This window comes from Pristis pectinata, chromosome 8 (genome assembly GCF_009764475.1).
Source record: "Pristis pectinata isolate sPriPec2 chromosome 8, sPriPec2.1.pri, whole genome shotgun sequence".
Classification (NCBI taxonomy): Eukaryota; Metazoa; Chordata; class Chondrichthyes; order Rhinopristiformes; family Pristidae; genus Pristis; species Pristis pectinata.
The window spans coordinates 74,878,266-74,904,193 of record NC_067412.1 but is presented as its reverse complement, the minus strand read 5'-3'; the positions used below and the strand labels follow the sequence as shown (position 1 = coordinate 74,904,193).

The following is a 25,928-nucleotide window of genomic DNA, read 5'->3' as shown; positions in this document are numbered from 1 at the left end:
CCATGTGGGACTTTGTCAAAGGCCTTGTTAAAATCCATGTAGACTATGTCTATTGCCCTGGTCTCATCAATCCTCTTGGTCACCTACTGAAAAACTGTCTTCTGGCTTGCAATACCTCTACAGTAACTTTTTTCTTAGAACATATTATCTTGGAAGAACAATTCAGTCAAATGCTCATGCCAATAACTGGACCCTGGGAAGAAGAAAGTAAGAGCATAGGACAAAGACACATGAGGTCCCAAGTTGTCAGCACAAGGAGGTCTTAACCACATGAAAATCTAAAAGTTTTATAAACGCCTGACTACCAGCAGGTCAAGAACCTGCCAGTAGCACCATAATTATGCAGAGAAGCCAATCCCCAATTATGTGCAACACTTCTCTATCTGCTTCTAAATATGCAGAAGAAGCTTCCACCTGTTAGACTGGTATTGTCATATCAAAGGAAGCTTTATCATTCCTCCACAAACCACTCCCATATAGTTGTGTCATTCTGTGACACTGTGGGTGGAGCAAATTCTAGCTGAACCCTCTGACAATCAACACTCAAATTTGAAGTACAGAAATTAGCACTGCCATTTTACCCAGTCCTGCATACATATAACGCCTTTTCTTTTCTTCTCAGTAAGTGACAACACAGACACCCACTCTAGGGCCTATGGCCAGGTAGAGGAGATTGTTTGAGATGATTCATGGAAGTGGCATAGAAGAGTGGGAGTATAACATGCCAAGTCAGCGATGCAGAAAGAAAAATGTCTTCATAAGGAAATAAAAATCCGAAGGAATGTAGATGGTGGAAATCTAAAACAAAAATAAAAAATGCTGGAAATACTCAACAGGTGAGGCTGCATCTGTAGGAAGAGAAACAGAGTGTCAGGTCAAGGACCCTTCGCCTGACCTGTTGAGTATTTTCAGCATTTTCTGTTTTATTTCTTATTAAGGAACCTGGGAAACTATAATGCAAGGGCCTACTATTTAATAAAAAGATATTGCTGAGTTTCGAAGTTGTGTTCCAGCACTGGGCATAGTGGTACAGGATGTACATCAGAAAGTGGCTCAGTTGAAAGACTGCACTGCCTGTATTTGAAGCACCATAATGAATGTATTTAGAATGAAGCAGTTGACTTTGGTGTGTGTGACAGCTCTGAAAAGATTTGCAGCAGAAGCTCTCGAAATAAGGAGAGTTCAAAATTTCTAGCAGTTACACTTGTTGCCTTAGACTTTTTCAGTGGAGAAAATAATCTTTGTGGACCTAAGCACTGAGAGAGCTGTCTTGTCTGCTTTCATACTTACTGCTGCCTCAGGAGAACTAACTTAGTAATGGCTTGATCTTCTTTCAGGAAATTGCTGGATAACTGCCAGCATGGCTCGCTAGTACCACTCTCACATCTGACTCCAGACCATGGGTTTGAATCTCTCACCGTACACAATCACTGCAAAGGCATTTTTATTTATTGGGTTCACAGGATGTTTATGATGATACTGGCATCTATTGTTAATTGCCCTGAACTAAGAAAGCATTTAAGGGTCAACCACATTAGTGGGTCTGGAGCCTCACACTGGCCAGACTAGGTAAGGGTAGCAAATCTCCTTCTCTGAAGGACTTTAGTGAACCAGATGGGTTTTTATGAAAATACAATAATTTCATGGTATCATTTGTGATGTTATGTTTTAACATGGTTATCTGAGTGTTCAATGATGAAGGTAGAAAGGTGGGTGTTTGTTCTCTTATTTATGCAAAAATATGTTTAATTCTGCTTCTGAAACTGATATTAACCAAAGCAATCTGAGATGGAATTCAACATACTGTATATGTTACTGCATTCTATATTTGATGCATACAAGAGAGGATGAAGTCTACCCTGAATTTTTGATGATCAGTGCTTTACCTGCCCATCCAAATGCTTTCAAAGGAATCTGGGGAATTATTTTAAGTTTAATACATTCTCCAAGTGTGTTAAAGTGTCTTAATTTATCCCTAAATCATCACCAAACACTTGGAAGCTAAGTAGCGCTGTGTGGCACCAATTTTCTTTGTTGTTATGAATGACAATTGGCATTCAATTTCAATCATAAGTCAGGAGTTCAATTTATGGTGTTATTCACACTACATGGCAAACTGGAGAACTAAGTAAGATTTACACTTCATGCATACACTGGGTGTGTGCAGAATAGACAGCCAAAGACAGCAAATTGTGTGCAGTGCTAATTTGACACCAACCGTGCCAAATTGGGCTGCAACAATCCAAGCAATGCTATGTACTTATCATGCGTAATGGAAACAGTTATCACAAGTAATCAGAGCATCATCTTTAACTACAGCTGTCTTTAATTCTTTTTCTTCATTTTATATTTTTGCTCTCATAGATTCTAAAAGTTTTAGTTCAGTTATTCTATTTGATGTGTTTGAAAGAAGAATGGTTATTAACACATTGCAAGAAAGTTGGGGTGCAAAGTTACTGGTGTTTGCACAGTCACTGGCACTCACACAGTTCCATCTCGAGACAAGGCAAATGTTTAAACAGAAAACGTTGAGCAACTCAGGCAGCATCTTTGGAGTCAGGAATAAAAATAATGTTCAGAGTTAAAGCAGGGGTGATCTTTCAACAGATGTAATGGGTTTTCAGCAAGCACAGAGACAAAGAAAGGGGAATAGGAAAGGAAAGCAAAAAAGAAAGGTTGGTGTCAAGTTAGAAGGCAGGTGGAAATGAATGAAGACTGGTCCCCAATTGCACCATTGTCCAAACAAATTAATCAATGACATTCCCCTCTTCCTCAGGCTTTCTTTTCATTTTTCTCCACACTGCATATCACTAGTGCTGGGCCACACTCACCACTGCATCCCCAGAAAGGATTGATCAGTGGTCTATATGCACATTTTGAAAGTGTCAATTCTCCATTATTGACATCTAATGCTGGGACAGAATTGTATTCGTGGAAAAAAAAAGATTTTTCCAAATAGGCCTCTGTGGGTATTTTGTCAGATTTATCAGTTAGAACTGAAAAATTCAAGACCTAGAAATAATACAATAGCTTATCATTCTTTCACTGGAACTACATAAAACATGTCCACAATGATCCACTGCCAATGCTTAGCAAGTCACAATGATTGGCAACATCATCATTGATTGAAAGGAAGAAGTGGTATATCTACTTGTTGATATAATTGGTAACAATCTATGCAAAGTCCTGTCCTCAGAGACCCACATGTAGAACAATGGCATCTGCTGCAAGGATAATGGTAGCTGTCATACAGTATCTGGTTATCATATTTGATGATAGCTACAGTCATTTGCAGCTTGACTCAACTTCCTCACTGTCAAGTCACAGTGCATACTGTGACACAGTAGTCAATCCTTCCATTAATTGTCTCCATTCCTTTCACTTCAATCATATGTAATGTTCCACTTCCATCACGTATCCAAATCTCCATCTATTGCTATGTTTAATTATGATAATGTTTTGACCTTAGAAAGTTGGGTCAAAGTAAATCATTTCTATTCATGTCACTGCAAATATGTTTCTAATCATTCAGATGTAAACTCCATCCAAATCAGAAAATTTTTATTGGTGTTTTTGTTGCAATTTCCTGTATCAGTTTCAGTAATTTTGTCATATAGACTAGCTTGCTTTTGCATGAAAATAATTACAGTTTAATTTCAGTCTCAACGTGCTATTTCACATTTTTACGTTTTAGTAATATATTAGATTTTTAAATAGTTTGGACTTGAAAATTCCCGGGGCCTTGCTACATGAGAATGAATACGGCAAAATTGAATCCTTATTCATTGTTCTGCAACCTAGACTGCTCATACTGAAATTTTGGGAATCGGAAGTAAACTTGCCCAATTTACCCATCCAAGGCAGAGCAGCAGCATGCTGCCAAGTCTCAGATAAGCGACATTTTTTTTTGTCTTTGGATTCCATTTGCAGTTTCTCAATGCTGAAGATATTCAAAATAATTAAAAGCAAAGTAGATCAATTGTCATTTTCTGATATGGGTTTGGGACTTATGCCAGGTCTTAAATGCTGTGAGTTTCACCAGTGCATTTCATGAGCATAGAGGGAGAAATTTTTGTGATAGCTTACAAGCTCACCATATATTGCAGTTTGAAATACAAGCCAGATAGACAATTTGTCTTGTTCTTCTTAATGAATAACACAGCACCCCTGGACTGAGGAGTTAATGTGGTTTATTCATTTGCCATTTTCCTGTGTTCCTTTTTTTAAGACAGAGCCTCATGTCTGTATTCACAATTTGCTTCTCTTCATTACAGGCATTGGCTTGAAAGCAGAAATGGAAGTGGAAAAAGAAGAATTATTTGGATAATGAGAAGTGCACCTTGCAGATCTGAAACTACGGGACCGTGATTCAGCTGCAGGATGGTTACTTGGCTGTGTCTGTCTCCTGTGGATTGCTAGCAGAACAGCAAATAGTGTACCAAGAGAAGAAGCACCCACTCTGAGCTTTGGATTTATTACTGGTATAGAACGACACCAAGGGTTTTTGGAGCTTGCCCTGGTGAGAATCTGGTGATGTCATTGTGTACAATGCTTCTTTACTCAAGATGGAGTTGTCCTGCATCACTTTTGCAACGTGTGCCCACCATTTGCTTAAATGTAGACTACAGTGCTGCTCTCTGGATATTTAGCTTTGCCATCAGGGTCATAGTGTTGGAAGGTCAGATCAATTACCCAACTGTGAATACGCATTATGGAAAACTGCGGGGGATTCGAATTCCCTTGCCGAGTGAGATTCTTGGGCCTGTGGATCAGTACCTGGGAGTTCCATATGCTGCTGCTCCTATTGGGGAGAAAAGGTTCCAGCCACCTGAACCTCCGCCTTCCTGGTCTGGGATACGCAATGTTACTCACTTTGCCCCTGTCTGCCCGCAGAACATTCATGGAATGGTACCAGAAATCATGTTACCAATCTGGTTCACGGCTAATTTGGATATAGTTGCAACTTACATCCAGGATCAAAATGAAGACTGCTTGTATCTAAACATCTTTGTCCCCACAGAGGATGGTGAGTCAGTGGGGGACAAACCAATGCTTCTTTTGTCAGGTTCTTTGTTGTTGTTTTGTCTGTGTGTTGCTATTTAGCATGAAGTGGTTCCCTGTTACCTACTCCTGCATGCTGATGTCATGTGGCTCATGTTGGGCTTCTCCTTGCCTTGATCTTTCCATTTCTTACTATCTCCAGCACTGTTATGGTTCCTCTTTTGTTTCTTTGGCACAGTTTGACAGCCAAAAGTTAATTGTCACTGCAGAAAATCTGAAGCCAGGTGCATTGCCCGCAGGATTAATCCTCAGAGTTTGGGATTCACACTGTAATATATGAGGGTAGAAGTGGGAGGGAAGGTTTGTGAAGGGGGATTGCAGAAATATTCTCCCAGGACATGATTGGATTGTGACTGAATGTCTGATGCAAGATCACTCCCAGATCCAGAGGACTGGACTGTCATTTGGCTTTTACTTCAATTCACTCCTTTGGCTTTATAATGTGAAGGGGGCAGATGGTTCATTCGCTAAGACCATAAGACAATTACCCAAGAATCAAAATAGATTATCCATCAATCAAAGCAAATTACCTAAGAGTTAGCATCAACTATCCATAAATTATTGTGAATATTCCATGACCAATGCCAGTTAATCAGATAGTGGGATCTAACCCAGTAATACTCAGTTTGATATTGTAAACATTTTCAGCAAAAATATCTTCTTGAAGTTTCGGGCTCAGTGCTAAATATTTGCTGAGAGACAGACCTCACTATGGCCAGGGATGTTCTCCCAAATGCAACTGTGAATGTTGTAATGTATTAACTTTGGGATAAACATAGGTGTCAATGGATTGGTATTTGTCCCACTTGCTAACACTTTCTACGTATCAGTGTGAATTATATCAGCACTGTTCAAGTGCTGTTCAGAGATGTTAAACCCCTCCAAATCCATTTTATCCAGACTCAGAAAACTTCAGATGCATCTGCATAACATTTCCATTTCTCATTCAGTTCATTCTGATGATACCTGATTGGTGTTTCAACTTGTGCTGTGGACATTTTACCACCTTTTCCAAAATGTCATAAGCTACATTCCGATTCCATCCAAGACTAGTAATTGCAGGGACAAGGTTGGATTGAATGAGGAGGTAATCGTTAATTACCATTGGAACCACTGTTAACTTGATAGACAGATGTGATGAAGTTTGTATGCATCAGGGTTCTATTGAGCGTGGGTGTGTGCCAGAGAACTAGAGAATGTCCATTGTATCACAAGGAAGCCTACTAATTCAGGAACTTGTAACTTAGCATATGTAATGTGGAAAATTTTAGAATCTTTAAGCCTAAAATTAAAAAATATCAAAATTGAAAAAACTACTAGAATCAACCAGCCTGTATTTCAGAAAAAGATTCATACTCCACAAACTCCAAGAACAATTTTTGAGGATATAACTAACATCTCAATGTATGTGAGAAATGTATATGGATTTCCTGAAAGCCTTTAGCAACAGCTATGCAGGGGGATATTGGGAAAGTTAAATGATGACGATGTAGCGGCTGCTACCGCGATGTGAAAATAAAGACGTGAGCCTGTGAACTGTTGAAAAAGACTGGTTTATTTTTGCGCCTTCTGTGGGCCTTTTAAGGAGCGCGGATCCTGCCCTCCGAACTCTGAAATGACGTACGCGCTACGTCATCAACTTTTCGCGCGCGCGGCTTCTCCCCCATCGATCGGGGAAGACGAAGGCCCAGCGCCGTCTTGGGTCTCGCCGTTGCGACGATGCGCGCCCCGACCGCCGAGCCGATTCGCTTGCTCGGACAGTGAGTCGCTACACAAACCCCCCCCCAGAACCGGCGATACGGTCCCCAAAGTTCACGGGCTGCGCTAGCCGTTGCTTGGGTGGTCGGCCTCTGCATCGCGGTGTCGGGACCTCAACTGGTTGTTGCAGGTCCAAATGGGCTGGTTTGAGGTGGTCCATCATGAAGACTTCTTCCTTGCCCCCAATGTCCAAAATAAAGGTGGACCCATTATTTCTGACAACCTGGAACGGCCCCTCGTTTGGTCGCTGTAATGGTGCCCATGGTGTGCCCCTGCGAACGAAAACGAACTTACAGTCTCGGAGTTCCTTGGGCACACCTGATGGAGACTGACCATGTTGCGAAGTGGGAATCGGTGCCAGGCTGCCGAGCCTCTCACGCAGCCTTCCCAGGACCGCCGCAGGATGTTCCTCTGGCCCCCTAAGGGGAGGTATGAACTCCCCTGGGACGACCCGGGGCGCACCGTACACAAGTTCAGCTGACGAAGCATGGAGATCCTCCTTGGGGGCAGTGCGTATGCCGAGCAGGACCCAAGGCAGTTCGTCGACCCTGTTAGGACCTGTGAGGCAGGCCATCAGGGCTGATTTCAGCTGGCAGTGGAAACGCCCTACCAACCCGTTTGACTGAGGGTGGTAGGCCCTGGTGGTGTGCAGCTGCGTTCCTAGCATGCTCACTAATGCAGAGCATAGGCTGGAGGTAAATTGAGCGCCTCTGTCCGGAGTGATGTGGGCCAGAACACCAAAACGCGAGACCCAAGTTGTGAGCAGCACCCGAGCGCAGGAATCAGTTGTGATGTCTGAGGGGGGGGTTGCCTCTGGCCACCTCGTGAAGTGGTCCACGATGGTAAGGAGGTACCACGCCCCTCTTGAAACAGGGCAGGGGACCGACCAGGGTCACGTGAATGTGGTCGAACCTTCTACGGGTAAGCTCGAACTGCTGCGGTGGGACCTTGCTGTGTCGTTGGATTTTTGATGTCTGGCAGTGCGGACAAGTCTTGGCCCACTCACTGACCTGCTTGCGCAGGCCGTGCCAAACGAACCTGCTGGCGACTAGTCAGACAGTCGATCTGATGGACGGGTGCGCCAACCTGTGTACCGAGTCGAAACGCGTTTCCGCCAGGCTGCAGGGACTATCGGGCGGGGCTGACCTGTTGCAACATCGCACAGGAGGGTCTGTTGATCTGGGCTGACTATGAAATCTTGGAGCTGCAGGCCTGAAACTGCAGTTCTGTAACTGGGCAACTCGTCGTTGGCTTGCTGTGCGTCAGCCAGGGCCGCGTAGTCTACACCCAGGGACAAGCTGTGGATGGTCGGTCTGGAGAGCACGTCAGCAACGGCATTGTCCTTTCCGGAGACATGTTGGACATCTGTTCTGAACTCAGAAATGTAGGACAAATGTCGCTGCTGGCGGGCTCACCAGGGATCGGAGATCTTAGAGAAGGCGAAAGACAATGGCTTGTGATTAGTGAAAGCGGTGAAAGGTCTGCCTTCTAAAAACTACCGAAAATGTCTGATCGCCAGGTACAGCACTAGTAGTTCTCGATCAAAGGCGCTGTATTTAAGTTCAGGTGGTCTAAGGTGCCTGCTGAAAAACGGCAAGGGTTGCCAATGGCCTTCAATTAGTTGTTCTAGTACCTCACCGACCGCAGTGCTGGATGCGTCCACCATGATGGCGGTTGGGACGTCTGTCCTGGAGTGTACCAGCATCGCGGCGTCTGCTAGGGCTTGTTTGGCCTTAGTGAAGGCAACCGCGGCCTCGTCGTTCCAGGTGATGTCTTTGCCCTTGCCAGCCATCGGCGAGAACAAAGGGCGCATGATACGGCCTGCTGCAGCGATGAACCTATGGTAAAAGTTGACCATGCCAACGAACTCCTGCAGGCCTTTGACAGTGTTGGGACGGGCAAAATGGCGGATAGCGTCTACCTTGGCAGGTAGAGGTGCTGCTCCCTCGATGGTGATTCTGTGGCCGAGAAAATCAATAGAGTCGAGTCCGAATTGGCACTTGGCCGGGTTGATAGTGAGGCCGAAATCACTGAGGCGGGGGTACAGTTGGTGAAGGTGGAAAAGGTGTTCTTGGCAGTTACGGGTGGCGATCAAAATGTCATCTAAATAAATGAACACCAAGTCCAGGTCTCGGCCTACCGCGTCCATCAGCCACTGGAAGGTCTGCACGGCGTTCTTAAGGCCAAACGGCATTCGAAGGAATTCGAAGAGGCCAAACGGAGTGATGATCACAGTTTTGGGGACGTCGTCAGGGCGGACCGGGATTTGGTGGTATCCCCGGACGAGGTCCACCTTGGAGAAGATGTGGGCCCCATGTAGATTTGCCGTGAAGTCCTGGATATGAGGGACGGGGCAGCGGTCTGGGGTGGTGGTGTCGTTTAACCTGCGGTAGTCACCACAGGGCCTCCACTCGCCGATGGCTTTGGGGACCATGTGCAGGGAGGAGGCCCAGGGGTTGTCTGACTTGTGAATGATCCCTAGCTCCTCCATGCGGCAGAACTCCTCCTTGACCAGGCAGAGCTTGTCGGGAGGGAGTCATTGTGCTCGAGCATGAAGGGGTGGCCCTGTTGTGGCACCCCGTGTTTGGGCATCGAATTTGTGAACTGAGGTGCCAGGACCAATGGGAACTCGGCTAGGAGCTTGGTGAACTCATTGCCAGACAGGGAAATGGAGTCTGGGCTCGGGGCTGGTAGGCTGGATTCTCCCAAGGAGTAAGTCTAGAGAGTTCTGGAGTGCACTAGCCGTTTCCCTCGTGGGTCAACTAACAGGTTGTGGGCCCGGAGGAAATTGGCTCCCAGGAGCGGCTGGGTGACGGCAGCAAGGGTAAAGTTCAGGTAAAATGGCTGTCGTCGAATTGTAATTGGATCGTACAGGTACCGAAAGTTCGAATCATCATGCCGTTTGCGGCTTTGAGGGCGGGTCCCTGTTGCCTGCTGCGAGTGTCGCGGCTGGTCAGGGGCAAAACACTGATCTCTGCTCCTGTATAGACGAGGAAGCGATGGCCAGGCTGCTTTTCCCAAACGAATAGGAGGCTGTATTGGTGGCCAGCCGCCGTAGCCATCAGTGGCGGCTGGCCCTGGCGTTTCCCTGAAACTTGCAGGGTGGGTGGCATCGACGGGCCTCCGCGCCCCACCTCTGATGATAGAAACACAGCTGGTCATCAGCGTCGTCATCTGTGTTTCTAGGGTGTGGACTCTCAGCTGCTGGGACTGGTTTAGGTAGGCGTTGCGCACGCAGTCTGGCGATTTGGCCGACAGATGAACTGCGCTCGCGTTTGGCCTTCCACAGGATATCTGCCCAGGCGGCTACATCACGTGGGTTGCTGAAGTCGGCGTCGGCCAGCAACAGGTGAATGTCATCGGGCAGCTGCTCGAAGAAGGCCTGCTCGAACATCAGGTGGGGCTTGTGTCCCTCAGCCAAAGCCAGCATCTCGTTCATCAGGGCCGATGGAGATCTGTCCCCCAGGCCATCCAGGTGAAGCAGGCGGGCGGCGCGCTGGTGACGGGAGAGGCCGAAGGTCCGAAGGAGAAGGGCCTTGAAGGCCGGGTACTTATCTTCCTCTGGAGGAGATTGGTTGAAGTCTCCGACCTGGGCGGCTGTCTCCCGGTCCAGAAAGCTGGCCACATGGTAGTACTGTGTGGAGTTGGAGGTGATCTGCCGCTGTTGAAACTGGGCTTCGGCCTGGTCGAACCACACGCAGGGCCGAAGCGTCCAAAAGGTGGGCAGCTTGAGTGCCACTGCATTGTCGGTCATTGTGTGGGTCCAAAATCCATTTGGACCATTGGGGTCACCAATGTAGTGGCTGCTACTGCGATGCGTAAATAAAGACATGAGCCTGTGAACTGTTGAACAAGACTGATTTATTTTGACACCATCCGGGGGCCTTTTAAGGAGCGCGGTTCCCACCCTCCAAACTCAGAAATGACGTACGCGCTACGTCATCAACTTTTCACGCGCGCGGGTTCTCCCCGTCACTCGGGGAAGACAAAGGCCCAGCGCCATCTTGGGCCTCGCCGTTGTGACGACACGCGCCCCGACCACCGAGCCAGTTCGCCTGCTCGGACGGTGAGTCGCTACAACAACAACTAGACTCAAATAAGCATCATCAATCTAACAATTATACTTCAATGGTTTGAGGAGTATGGAATTAGGGAAAGGGTATACTATTGGATTAAATCTTGTTAATAAGGAAGAAATAGAAAGAACCAGTTAAAGACAGTTTTTCCATAAGATTGGAAGTGGGTAGCAGTGATCACCTCTGTTCAATGTGTGGATCAGTGACTTGATTACAGCAGCAGGAGTAATTTTTTCCCAAACTTCTAAATGAAAATAAGGTTGCAAGAGGTGCATATTCAACCAAACTTTTCTGGCAGTGGGAGTAACTTTTTCTTGCTACTCCTCTAGCCACTAGGTCTGCCCTTGTATGGATCTTCAATCAGCAGCTATATCCGCGAAGCTGAGTCTACTCTGGCTGATGAAGTCCTGTACAACACATGGCCTTTCAGCTGTAAATTACATGGTAGGATCTCAACAAGCCACACTGAATGAAGTGCTTTGATGGACAACTGGGCCATGTCCCCAGACTTAACAGCCAGTGAAAAAGATAAAACCATTCGGGCATTTGTGGATGTTGCTGATATTCCCAAATATTCAAAACCTTCAGAAAAGTAACACAATTACTTTTTTAAAAATTTTAAAAATGTTAAAATGAAATAATTTGAAACAATTAAAAAAACAAATCAGATTTGTAAAGTAAGTTAATTTTTTTTAATTGTAAATCATCTTAAACTTGCCTCTCTCCCTTCTCGCTATTCCTCTCCCATTAAAATGAACTCTAAATCTGTACAGGTTCAGCATGCAGGTTTCCCAGTGCAGGAAGGTTAAACAGCTGCAAGGAAGTCAGGGACTTGTACATTACCACAAACATGTGCTGGAGCCCTGAACCTCCTTACAGTTATGAAGTTAATTGCTCATAGCTCTATGCAGAAAAATCAGCGCTGCTTTTGGTTAATCAATGGAAGTTATGGAATAATCCAACAAAGATGTTTAAAACACAGAAGGGAAGGGGAGAGTAGGTGTGGACAGGCTTTTTCACTGGTTGTGTGATCTAGAATGATGGTGAACATTTATCTGGACTGGTGGAATGGAACAGCCTGTTACCATGTTGTAATTTCTATGTAATTATCACAACAGAGACAGCCATGAGGGCATTACAATTGCCTTCAATTTGTTCAACCACAAAAGGAGGAAGATTAGCCAGGATCCAGTTCTTGATCATCCCTGATAGAAAGCACTTGCATAACTGAAGTTAGTATTTGCCATTGATTAAGGCTGATGGCTATTCAGACATGAAAGAGGAAACTGTTATGATACATCTCTTACAAAATTAGTTTCTTCTCTCCCTGTTCAAGCTAACAGTTGAAGAATGGCTCTTGGGAGAGGGTTTGGATAATGGCCATCAGCTGTGGAAGTGTACCTCAGCAAGTAGTCATTGAGTTTGGGAGAAAAGTAGATCCTGAATCTATGACATGGAACTTGACTTGGCTTCTGGCTAGCTCAGGATATAGAAAAGGATGAGTTAATTGATAAGGATCAATTTTGAGATTTCTAGGCATCATCTTCCTCTGCAATGTAATCAGCAGCATAACACTGATCAGGTGATTGTAATACAGCTACAGTCCTGCACCACTTAGCCCCATACACTGCCACGAACATAAAAATTGGCAAGTCTATATATTTGGGAATATCACACAGTGTAGCCGATGAAAAAGAATCGCTTTGGTCTTTTAATGTAGCAGTTTCATAAAGACACTTGTAAAGGCTTCATCTATATGACTTACTTCCAAAGTTGTCATTCTTTTGGAGCAGAGCAAATGATAAATGCATCTATCTTATAAAGAGAGGAACAACCACTGCTGTTCTTCCCCAAGGAACTAGATAAGAAAACCCACTGAAGAGTGGAAATCTGAACTAAAAACAAGAAATTGTGTAAATACATAGCAAGTCATTAGTGTAAGGAAAAGTTAAAAGTCAGATTCACATTACTGATAAGTCTCTTCATTGGAAATTCTAGGCAGAATTGGGACCTTATTCTTCCAGGATGCAAAAATCTGAGAAGTGAGGTCACCTTATTTGAGGCAGTTTATATCCAAATCTCTTAAAAAAAAATGCTATTACATTTGATCTATCTCACCATGAGAGCAGAGGTAATGGAGTAGTGTTGTGGTGCTCAGTTTAAATTCTCTCCACACTATGGTCGGAGTGGTACTGGATTGGCAGCTCCAACAGCATGGACCAGCTGTGCCCTGGGATGGTTGAATATTTCTGCAAAAATAGTTTCTCAGGTGTCTGCAAGCGTGCGCGTGCGTGCGTGCGTGCGTGCGTGCGTGTGTGTGTGTGTGCGTGCGTGCGTGTGCGCGCGTGTGTGAAGGAGGGGGTCAGACGGCTGTGATTGCATGCTCCCACTATGTTTGATGGAGCCTCATGTTATTTTGTAGTATTTTATTCATTTTACAGTAAAAAGAATATCGAAGGAATGCACAAGAAAACCCAACAAGAAAATATGTAGAAAAGGAGGTAGGTAGAAACCTGGTATCTGGGGAGGAGCGAGCATGCATTGTCAACGCAAGCAGCAAGCATCATCATCAAACTGCAATTATCCAAATGAAAACACCAAGAAAATGTCAACATGTATGGGTGCCTTTTGATGAAAATTTGATGTATTTTACACTGATTTCATGCATTTTGTTCATCAGCCTTATCAGCTGAATAGCTGCAGTTACGTAGTGGGGAATAGCCCTTTGGACGATCCGATGAACACACTGAAAACAGCCAGAATATCTGTAGAGAGCAAGAGAGAGTGACAGTGTATTGGTTGACATTTGTCGAAATGTGGATTTGTGTTCTCTTTATGAATGGAGTAATGGAAATACACATAGAACTTCATCCCCAGTTATTAGTCCTAAATGTACTTTACAGTACTGGCAGTAAGTTGTACTCAGCCTCCAAAACACTGTTCCAGTGCTTTCAAGGGGATTGAATTACAGAGGCAGAGAAGAAAGCACTGCACCACTACATAGCATGCTTAGTGCTACCAAATGGAGATGCATTTCCAAGCGTCAGTCTCTGACTTTCTTGATCCAAGGACTGTTACACACACATTGAGAAATTCAGGGGGATAATTTGATTACATTTCCTAAAGTATGACACAGAGGTATTAAGACTCTATTTTCATGGACCTATATCCAGTACCTTGATGGAGCCTCAAATAGATTGATTCAGGAGAAAAGCCAATTAGTGCTTAAGATTAATTAAGAAATTTGGTCTGAAATTGGTTAATCAATCTGCACTCTGTGAGCTCTTGCCAGCTTCTCAGAATCTGTAATGGCTAACCTTGGGTTCTGGGGCAGTCTCTGAAGACTGCAGAACACAAGGTGAGTAAACCCCTTTTCCAGTTACCTTCTCAGGTACCAGGACTAGAGAAGTGACTCCAATCTCAACTGCAATGCAAGCAGTTGCTGCCAGCCTGTGCCTGACTACTTCCATTTATTCTCTTCTACCAGAGACCAAGATGAAAGCCAAATCCATCATTTGCAGCTTCAGACCTTGCCTTGAAGATAACTGTCAAACCATTGGTAAAAAGTGCCAGCACAGTGTTGGGTGCTAGTTTCATGTCAAAGGCCCGAGAACCAAATTTTAGTCATTCTTTGGCTCCTCCTTTAGGCCTGTGTTGCATTTGCAGTACAGAGAATAACCCACTTCCCCCCCATTAGTATCTGTGCCACTAGTAAGTAAAACTAGAGTGTATTCCACCAGGTAGGGGAAATAAAGAAATGGAAACAGAATATGCTGGAAACACTTAGCAGGTCAGGCAGCAATTATGGATAGAGAAAGATAGGTAACATTTCAGTTCTGACAAAGGATCTTGGATCTGAAACATTTGTTTCTTTTTCCACCGATGCTGCCTGACCTGCTTCCTGCAATTTTTTTATTTGTTATTTTCTCAGATTTCCAGCATCTGCAGTTTTTTTTCAGGAAGGTAGAGAAACAAATGGAAATATTCAGTACTGATGCATTTTTTTCCCTAGGCAGCTTCCTTCCCATTGAAGCTACTATTATCAACCATTGATCAGAAAGATCAACCTGACCTTCCTCAAATATTTCTCAGCCCTGTACCCAAGTCGCCTCCATTTCATGCTCAAATTTCTTTATTCTGGTTTATGCCTCAAGACAGTTGTAGAACTGTATTTTTTATATTGGAACTATGGTGTGTTATCTCTTCCTGTCCTCCTAGACCTCTGCTTCATTAACACAGCTAACACGTTTGATCAGTTCATTCTGTTCATCTTTCTGTGTGTGACAAAGTTTATTTTGCATGGGTTTCCCTTTCCCCCATCCCACCTCTACCACCAATCCCCACATGGCTGTCATGTCATTCACACTTTTATACAACCCTCAATACCACCTTCATTATCCCACCACTTTCATTTCAACATTGTGACAGACATCTGTGCCCTTGAATACTTTGGTAAGCCCTTTCTTGGCAACGTCCATTCCATGTTAAAAGCCCATAAGTTAAACAATGCCTTTGATTACTAGCTTAATTATTTTCTTCCTATTGTCCAGTGTTCATTTGCCTCCATTGGTTGTTTACAATTTTAAAGGTATTAGGAAAATGCCATTTCTTGGCATACACAATATTGTAAATACACAAGGTCAGAGACAGCTAGACTGATACAAACTGAAATGCTCATATCTGCAACAAGCCAGCCAATGCAACACCTTTGTTTTGCATTGGACACAGAATGCAGCAGAATGAAGTTTGTATTGCATATAGAATTTGGGAGGTTATGTTGCAGTTGTACAATATGTTGGTGAGGCTGCATTTGGAATATTGTGTTCAGTTTTGGTCACTCTGCTATAGGTTAAATGCCATTAAGCTAGAAAGAGTGCAGAGGACATTTATGAGGAGGAACTGAATTATGGAGAGAAGTTGAGCAGGTTTGGACTTTGTTCATTGGAGCATAGTAGAACAAGGAGTGATCTTATAGAGGTGTATAAAATAATGAGGGGCATAGATAGGGTGAATGTGCACAGTCTTTTTCCCAGGGTCAGGGAAGCAAGAACTGGAGGACGTAGGTTTAATGTGAGAGGGGAGATACTTAATAAGAATCTGAGGGGCAACTACTTCACCCTGAGAGTGGTCAGTATATGGACTGAGCTGCCAGAGGAAGTGGTTGAGGCAGGTACATTAACAACATTTAAAAGGTACTTGGACAGGTACAAGGATAGGAAAAGGTTAGAAGGATATGGGCCAAATGCAGACAAATGGGACTAGCTTAGATGAGAATCTTGGTCGGCATGGACCAGTAGGGCCAAAGGGTCTGTTTCTGTTTCTGGACTAGAGTCTATGGGTCTAAGTATACCCTGTTAATTATAACACATGATAATATTTAAGTAATCTTATTCAATGCATGCAAAGTGTCAACAACTTTGTACTGAACTTCAGAGTTAATGGAAATGAATACTACTAATATTTTCAAACTAGTTGTAGATAATTTCATACTAAAAGAAAATCCCTTTGAAATGACTGTGTAAAGGACTGTGTGAATATTAATTATAACCAACACATCTTGAAGGTTTCCACTTTATTGGATACACCTGTGCCTTTTCTCTGGGTAATATTCAGCTTTTGCTCAGTACTAAATTATTGAAGGAGAGTGGAGCATTTAGTCAGTGTTCCAATGCAGGTACTAAGTTACCAATCTGTGTTACCATCTTTACCAAGGAGACTTTCACCTTGACTTTGCTGTTAAAGTGAAGAGATCAAAAGAAAGTGCATAACTTAAAGAAATCTAAAGGATTGCAAGAAAGAACAGCCTTTGTCAGCGGTGTCAAGATTGGACTGAGTGGGGACTATGGATAATTTCCTTTCTGATGTGGATAGATATATGTGTGGGAACCTAAAAGAGGTAAACAAGGAAGGATTGTTTGATAGGTTGGTTCTGAACTTGCCGTGAAGATAGGTTTTCCTTCCAGAAGTCTGCACTGTCTTGCCATATTTTTTGAGGCTGTAGATTATAGGTATTACGTTGTCTAGAATTCACCAGTTATTCCCATAATGGGCAGCACTGGAAACAACTGCCATTATGGAACCCTTGTTTCCCACAAACTAGTGTATAATAGTCTCTGGGGACGTGGCGTTATTAACAATGTGAAATGCCACTATAATTAACTCACTGAGCCAACAGTCTGCATGCCTCCAGCCTTTGGATGATGGAAGAATGCTCTTTGTTGACTAAGACTGCAAACAAAATATTCGGCTTTTCAAAGACTGGGAGAAAATCCATGTTTTCAGATTTCACTTGATTACAGAGATTTAACTTGTATAACCTTAGATAGAAAAATAATAACAGACATAACATTTTTATAATTCTCCCAGTAAAGCAGAGATTTGGAACCCAGAGCTCCTGGGCAGGGTTCCAATGTTATAGTCTTAGTGCTATCAGGCTGTTCACAGATTTACTGAACTGGCTTTGATTTCAAGTAATCATCTGAATCATTTGGCAGCATGCGAGTTACTGCATTCACATTAATCCCTAAGAGTTACATGCTCATTTTTACCTTAAGGATGGATTTGCTAGGAGAGTGCTGTGTTCTAAAGCTACTTTCAAATTGTTATACTGCATTCATTGGCGTGTGCACTGTTCTCTCACTGCCAGTTGAACGTAAAGGTATATACTGCTTGACTAACTTTGTTTGGATGGTAATGAGTCCCAAAAGTATTATTAACTGTCATGAGGGTCCTAACTGTACCTCTGCCTGAAGTCTGACAGAGAGTAGCACCAAATGCAAATGTATGCAAGAAAGACTAACATTAGGTGAACAGGAATTATGCTGCTATCTTGAAAGCAGCACTGCAATGTAAAAAAGTGTTTCAGATGAAAATTATGGTTTAGCTTGACCTCCTCCTCAGGTTTTGTGTCTAGGGCTGATTAGTGATAATCCTCTGTCCTGTTGTACAGATTCTTTGCAAGGAAACATTAATAAAAGAATGTTTAATATTCAAGATTTATAATAGCAGTAGCTGGTTTTGCAAATTTTAATAAAGTCATTTGTCACATTCCCTTGATAAAACATGATGTTGGATCCATAGTAGAAAATGTTTTCATATGCTTATTTCAGAGATAGCCAGTAAAACAAATAAAATCTGTATAAAAAATATAAAAAGACACTTTCTCTATAAATGACTACATTTTTAAGGGAAACAATTGTTTTAGGAAAACAATTTTTCACAGGAATTTGACATATAAATGCACAGAGAATTTAATGCTCACTGGATGGAGCAATGGTATGATTTGAAAGAATTAGTGCCACAATGAACAAATCAGTGAAAGCAAGAGTAAAAAGCAAGGCAAATGAAGGAGTTTTTGTGGGCTATTTTATGTTCTGATTGTGGGAGGAGATGGTAGTTCAATAATGTACACAACATGGAGGATTCACTGCTTACAGAGCAAACTAACCTAAGAAGTCAATCTGATAGAACAGGCATAGCAACCTGAGGCTTATCCAGGTAGACGATCAGCTTACAGTCAGCCAGGAAACTGACTTGGGGATAACCAATCATGTTGACTACTTTATCAGTGATGATGAAAGACACCACTGACCTCTACAATGCCACAGGATCTCCTGTGATGCACAGACGGAACATCCCACATCCCACACTTGCTTTAAAGACTTTGTGAAGCCTTAGTTAACCATGCAAACACTGAGAGTTATGGATCTGGATAGGAAGGAGCTGCAGGTTACTGCAGAACAGACAGAGGACAGAGCACTGAATCTAACAATAGGTGAATAGTTAGTTCATCCTAGGAAGCAGGATGATAAGCAGATTATCATTTGGTTCTGCTTAGTCAAGCCCTCTGATCTTTTCAGGATGGGTGTGTAATGATAGAAATGTTATTTGCTTTACTGATTTTGATTTTTCAGAGCAATATATACAATTCTGCTTTGGACAACCGAGGTCTTATTTTCTGCTTAGAGATATTAAGATGTGAAAAGTGGTTTAAATTTTAAGTATCTGGCATGTCATACTCAAATAAAAATGGAAAATGCTGGACAAACTCAACAGGTCAGGCAGCATCTGTAGAGAGAGAAAATTTGAAATAATGTTCCAGTTGGTTGATCTTGCATCAGAGGTGAACAGTTCCAACACAAACAAGAAATACTGGTGACCTGAAATTATTGAACTCGGTATTGAGTCCCAAGGGCTGAAATATGACCAGATGGAAGATAACATGGTGTTCCTTGAGCTTAAGTTGGGCTTCTTTGGAACAGTGTAAGAGACCAAACTCTGAGAAATCAGAGTGGGAGAGGAATGGAAAACTAAAATTGGAGGTTCAGAATCACCCTTGCGGACAAAACAGAGATGATCTGCCAAATGGTCACTCAATCTGCATTTAGTTTATTTTATCACAGACATTCCCTCTGTTCTTTCCACTGATCCTCTTTGTGCAAATTAAATATAACTGTCTTCTCACTTTTCCAGGTCTGCCATAGGACCATTGACCTGAAACATTAGCTCTGTTTCTCTTTCCACAGATACTGCTTGATCTTCTGAGTGTTTCCAGCATTTTCTGTTTTGGTTTCAGATTTCCAGCATCTGCAGCTTTCTCTTTCAATGTTAGTTACTCATCTGGAAAGAAATGTATTACAGTAGAAAGAACCTTTAAAAAGACAAATCAGGCATGTTAACCTTGGTGACTAATCTGACAGACATGCATCTGTGTGTTGTTGTCAAGTGATGTAGTAATTCTGAATTCGACTTCCTGGGGCATGGATGAATCCACTTGTGCACCAGTCTGACTTGAAGGATTTTTGAATGACATGTATAACATATCCTCTGATCTGTGAAGGTAGAAAAAGTTGGTCATCTGAATTTCTTGTCCCCACCTGCAACGCCCACCATCAGATGTTTTACAATATTTCCCTAAGAAGAACTGACCATGATTCACTCATGTTTCAATTACAAAAATTTCATAACCCCAGTGGAATTATTCTTGAGAGATGCTGCAAGTGTAGCCATGGTTTGCAAAACCAAAGCCATCCTTAGAGATTATGAAGGTCATTTGGGCAATGCCAATGTACAGTGTCACTGTGAGATAGCAATGGCTATTGAGTTTTTGGACCGGCTCTAAAACAATGCATGATATTATTAACTCTTCAGTAGTGAATAATGTGTCATAATATGCTTTGATTTAAAAACTGATTTACTCACATTTTTATTACTAGACACCTAACTCTCTGTCATTGCTATTTCAACTTCAGGAGTGATCAGTTGTTCAATGTGTTTCCTCATTTGAATGGTAATTTCAATATCTTATGATGTCGATCTTTGTGTTGCAGCTTAATGGCCGTGATATCAGAGGAGTGCTTTTCTTCTTTTTCTAGGAATGTGTATGGCTCCTCCTTGTTTCCAAAGCATACAGAAAGAACTTAATATAACTAAAAATGGATCTTCACTTGTTCACTGTTTGCCACTCAGTACAGTTAAGCTCTATCTACAAAGTACTGTACATGAAAAGGCTACTGAGAATTAAGAGGACAATGTAAAGCATAGATTAGGAGGTGAACTAGTAAAACATAAATTCCAAAGTTCTGCACAAAGAAATAAACAAATGTTCATATCCATAAAGATCCATGGAATCAAAATCCTTGGAATTATGTAAGAAACAATGGGAGAGGATGCTGATGTGGGACAAACATAGACACCTAGAAGTTTGGATGAATAGTATTATTTATCAGCCCTGCACATATAAAATTTGATTTTTTTTTCTGGAGCACAACACAATTTGAATCACTGTTGAATCAAATCACTCCACTCCAGATATTTGACTGGTCATTTTCAGTTGCAAATCATCCTTGTTTTACATGTGCATGAAGGGGTATCATTCCTTATGCAATACTCCTTATGAAGAATTGCCCAAGAATTTAGTGATATTATTCTGTCATTGAGCACTGCCAGGATTAAAAGTGCTACTCCAGTTGCGACCCCTGTGAGATGTGCAATTAACATTCTCTTCCCTTTAAGCCCACACCTTCCAAAGAATGACATTTTCCTCCTACCAATCACACCTATAAATACCACCAGCCCAGATCTGGACCCCGATTGCCCTAACTCCCTAATAATCCCCATGGACTCAACATTTTTTAAGCCTCCCCACCCCCTCCCCTTCCTCACAAACCACCAACCTTCAGCTTGTGAACCCCACCAACCACACTCTGACTGGGCACAATATGCCTGGCCTGGCACCACCACAACATCCACCTTCCTACCAACAGGCTCCATTTGAGCCACCAATCACTGACACTCTCTTGCCTCTTACCTCCCTGGATATGACCCCAGTTCCAGACACTAGTGTCACACACTTTACAGCAGAGGAAGGAATATCTATAACCATAGCATGCAAAGCCTTTCAGGTTCAGATGTAGTTGTAACAGCAGCCCCTGACTGAAACAGTGATTGGTATACTACACAAGCCACCCAATAACACACCATTTAGCAGAAATAATGAGCTAAGATGAGTGAAATGTCCTTCATTGGAACCTTGTGAACTATTTTATTATGAATTCTGAAACAGTTGTTTTCCTTTTACCTCACAAAGAAACCTTCTTCAATTTGCACTTAGTGTGTCAGCAACCCTTTCACAGCTGATCCTTTTTATTTGACTACTTCTTCTAAATATTGTTTTGCTATTGAGTTACCTAGGTTCTATCCTCAAAACCATGCCACTTATTTTGTACTCCTCGATCTTTGTCCAGCTTAATTTTCCTTTTTTTCTGTACCATCTTGATGATGTATGGGATCCACGGTGACTTGGCCATTTGGATTCAGAATTGGCTTGCCAATAGAAGACAGAGGGTGGTGGTCAATGGGACTTATTCTGGCTGGAGGTCCACGACGAGTGGTGTTCAGGAGGGATCCATATTTTGGGCCCTCTGCTGTTTGTGATATATGTAAATGACCTGAATGAAAATGAGGATGGGTGGGTTAGTAAGTTCGCAGACGATACAAAGATTGGTGGTGTTGTGGATAGTGTAGAAGATTGCTAAAGGGTAGAGCAGGGTATAGATCAGTTGCAGATATGGACAGAGGAATGGCAGATAGAGTTTAATCTGGCCAAATGTGAGGTGTTGCACTTTGGGAGATCAAATGTAAAGGGACAGTACACTGTTTGTGTTGATGTACAGAGGGATCCAGGGGTCCAAGTCCATAGCTCCCTGAAAGTGGCTGCACAGATTGACAGGGTGGCAAAGAAGACTGATGGCATGCTTGCCTTTATTAGTTGTGGCACTGAGTTCAAGAGTCAGGAAGCTATGTTACAGCTTTACAAGACTCTAGTTAGGCTACATCTCGAGTATTGCATTCAGTTCTAGTCACCCCATTATAGGAAGGATGTGGAGGCTTAGGAGAGGGTACAGAAGAGGTTTACCAGGATGCTGCCTGGATTGGAGGGCATGTGCTGTGGGGAGAGGTTGAACAAATTAGGGTTGTTTTCTCTGGAGCAGCAGAGGCTGAGTTTATAAGATTATGAGAGGTGCAGATAGAATAGACAGCCAATATCTTTTTCCCAGGATCGAAATGTCTAATACTAGAGGGCATGCATTTAAGATGAGAGGGGTAAGTTCAAAGGAAATATTGGGGGCAAGTTTTTTTTTACCCCAAGAGTGGTGGGTGCTTGGAATACATTGCCAGGGTGGTAGTGGAGATAGATTCAATAGAAGCATTTAAGAGGCTCTTAGATAGGCACATGAATATGCAGAGAATGGAGGGATATGCACATAGTGTAGGCATAAGGGATTAGTTTAGTTAAGCATTTAATTACTAGCTTAATTGGTTTGTGATAACATGGCCTGTTCCTGTGCTGTACTCTTCTATGTTCTATCTTACTTTTGCTGTAGCATTTTACTAATCCATGGGGCTCCAAAAAATTATCTTGTAGGTGCAGTTTAGAATCCAACTGACACTTTATATCCATGTCAATGAACCTGGCTTTGTCAAATCACTGCTGAATCATTGAGGCTCATATTACAGAGTTGAGTTATTGGTTTTGCTATTATGTCAGTTAAGTGACTGTTCTGAAAAGTGAGTGGACATTTTTGAAGCTTTGTCGTAATTGACTAGATGGCCAATTTTCATCTTGCTCCTCTCCTTTTTATCCCTGTAAATGGTGTGTTACAAAGACAAATGTAGAAAAAGCAAATATGGTGATTCAGTGCTGCTCCCATCCATTCTAACTTTCTGATGGATGTTGATCCAGGAGGTTTGAAATTCTGCCTGAAACATACAAATTCCTAACTAAGATACTAAAGTTGTGGTCAAATGATTCAATCATTTTCATGTCAATCAGTGCTGAAGTTGTTATTTCCTCAACTCGCCCACAAATCAGGGACTGAAGGGTTAGGAGATGATCATTTCCAGCACTGTTTAAAGGGATGTGGATCTGTTATCATTTGGAACAATTTGGTTGTAATTTTATGGTAGATTATTGTGGCTTTTAGCAAGTTGCTTGAATATAAATGGTTGTTATGACCGTGAAATTATCTCAATCCACAGGCAACAAAGATTTCTCAAAACTGACATCCTTCAAGGTATTCCATTCTAGCTAGAGGAGGAGAAGCACATTGATCTAGATCTAGAGGAGTTATGATCCCAGGTATCTTTCCCTCCCTATAAATAGCTGCATATCTCAGAGGAGCAATAAGGAGGCTGTGCCATTCTAGGTAGACTGTCAAAAATAATTGTCCTACTTACTGCAAAAAGATTTGCAGCCTGTAACCTCAACTGCTGACCACATCAGTTGCTGTAGTTATTGTCACTACAACCTTGGTTTTCATTGCCATTGTTCCAACCAGACTGCCATGAAAATAATTGGCATAGTTAAATTTGTTTCAGCATTGGCTTTCATAAACAACTGGGAGCTTCATGATAGGGGTCTTCAGATTTGCACAGTTTGCAGCCTTCTCCCAAGTTCAGAGCCATATTGGCTGCAGCTGCATCACCCTACAGGAACCTGCATTAGCAGCTCTGGCAGGCTTGACTGAGGCTCTGACTTGTGCAATTAATCCAAATTTTAATCTCATTTCTCTTACAAGCTGCTGTTTCCCTGATCATTGGGACTGACAAACCACAGCCCAGTAGGAGAGACGATGATGCAGTGCAAGTGGCACAGATTGTTCTTTCTGAAGATGACAACATGTCTGTTCCAGCGTACCCCATTGCATGATCTCAACAATGGTGCCAGAAAGCCAGCTGGGCAAAATATTGCAAGAGAAGCTGAGGTGCAACAGGTGTGAGAGCAGTGAGTCTGGCATCATAATATTCACAGTGCTGCCAATCATCTCCACTCAGTGGAGGTAACTAAACTCAGACTAAAAAGAATCATGTTACATTAAGCAGACTGTGAACTGTCACAACTAGAGAAATAAGAATCAGGTTTATTATCACTGACTTATAGGACGTAAAATTTGTTATTTTGCAGCAGCAGTACAAAGACATAAAAATTACGATAAATTACAAAATAAGTAAGTAGTGCAAAAAAGGAGAAATCAGGAAATGCACGCATAATAAAAAGGTCCACTGGCAGCAGCATAGAAAGTTCTGGGAATGTTGAAAATTATACAAATCCTGCATGTTTAGCAGCTTTCACAGTTGAAATCCCTTAAGCACTTTACAACCAACACTGTCACTGGAATATTGTGAAACACATCACACAGAAAAGGTGCTACTTGCAACAATTAGATAAATCACCAAATGATCTACTTGACAGATTTTGATTGAGAGATAACATTGGTCAGGACAGCAGGGGAAATCCCCAGCTGCCCTTCAAGTGGTGCATTGGGCTCTCTGGCATCTTCTGGATGCAAGACCTTTGTTAGATTCCTCACCCTCACACCCTAACAGCAGTATTCCTTCAGTAGTTGTTCAACACTGTCGCATTCTCTTGGATGTGTTGTACTCTAGAGGGAAGTTTGAACCCTTAACCTCCTGACTCAGCTGAAGTGCTACCATGAAGCCAAGGCTGGCATTTTGTCACTTAGCTTAAGCAGTCAATCAGTATAAGTCAGTAAGTAATGAAGTGCTGACTGAGGACATTTGACTTTATTTTAGCTCTGCCTAACTTATGATGATATATGGGTAATGTGTTACTCAGCTAAAATTCTGAAGACCGTGACTTCAAATGCCACTTTGGCAGTTCGACGATTATATTTGTAAAAAATATATAAGCTGTCAAATGTTCATATAACATAAACAACTAGTACGTTATGTCCTTATTGGAAGGAAAACTGCCTTCCGTTTCAGATCTGACACTTCCTGTGGCCACCAAGATTATGTAAATCAATCTTATGTCAATTCAGGTCATGGCACATTAAGTCAGGAAACAGAGAGTGCATTATGTGCAACAAACTTTTCAGATCACAATAATAGCTCCTGGCTCTGGTGCTGGGGATTCTGGATCCAGAACCAGCGACCTCTAGCAATTGTTTTAATCGCAACTTAACAGCCTCTATGAGCAAAAGGTAGGACTAATATAATGCAACCAATAGTTGCTCCAAGTTACCCTCTAAATCAGACACTGCTTTGGTAGCAGATGTGGACAAGATGGGCCTAATGGCCTTCCTCTTTTCTGAAATTGTTCTATGATTCTATGGTGCTAACTTGACAAGAACATATACAGGTCTTCAGATTTTTGTCATTGCTGAGTTAATATTTTAGAACTTCTTGCCAACAGTAAGGTAGTAACATCTTAACCACACAAATTGCAGCTCTCTTAAGAAAAGACCAATCCACCCTCTGAATATTGGGCACTAAATGCTGGCCTTAAAACCAACCCCATATATGTAGAAGCTAACACTGCATCTGAGATGTTGGAACACTTCTGTCTGTAGTTAGCAGTTATGCAGATATACTTGAAAATTTCCATTGTTTTCTGTATTTTTGAGATTAAATCTACATTGAGCTAAGATATATATCTGTCATTTGGACAGACTGTGGGTAGTACTTTCTTAATTCTAATAACTTATAAACAAAACAGAAAACTGGCTCTTG

At 42.4% G+C, this 25,928-nt stretch overlaps 1 protein-coding gene across 4 annotated transcripts in view; it reads left to right on the top strand.

Annotated features, from left to right (window-relative positions):
• Positions 1-25,928, top strand: part of nlgn3a (neuroligin 3a) — a 177,869-nt gene that overhangs the window by 51,010 nt on the left and 100,931 nt on the right. For 2 of the 4 annotated variants that reach the window (XM_052020864.1, XM_052020863.1), the window contains exons 2-3: positions 4,275-5,026; positions 13,337-13,396. In XM_052020864.1, the coding sequence (XP_051876824.1) occupies positions 4,534-5,026; positions 13,337-13,396 (553 nt within the window). In that variant the 5' untranslated portion in view covers positions 4,275-4,533. The remainder of the gene's footprint in view (positions 1-4,274; positions 5,027-13,336; positions 13,397-25,928) is intronic. The other 2 variants (XM_052020866.1, XM_052020865.1) reach the window with 1 other exon arrangement.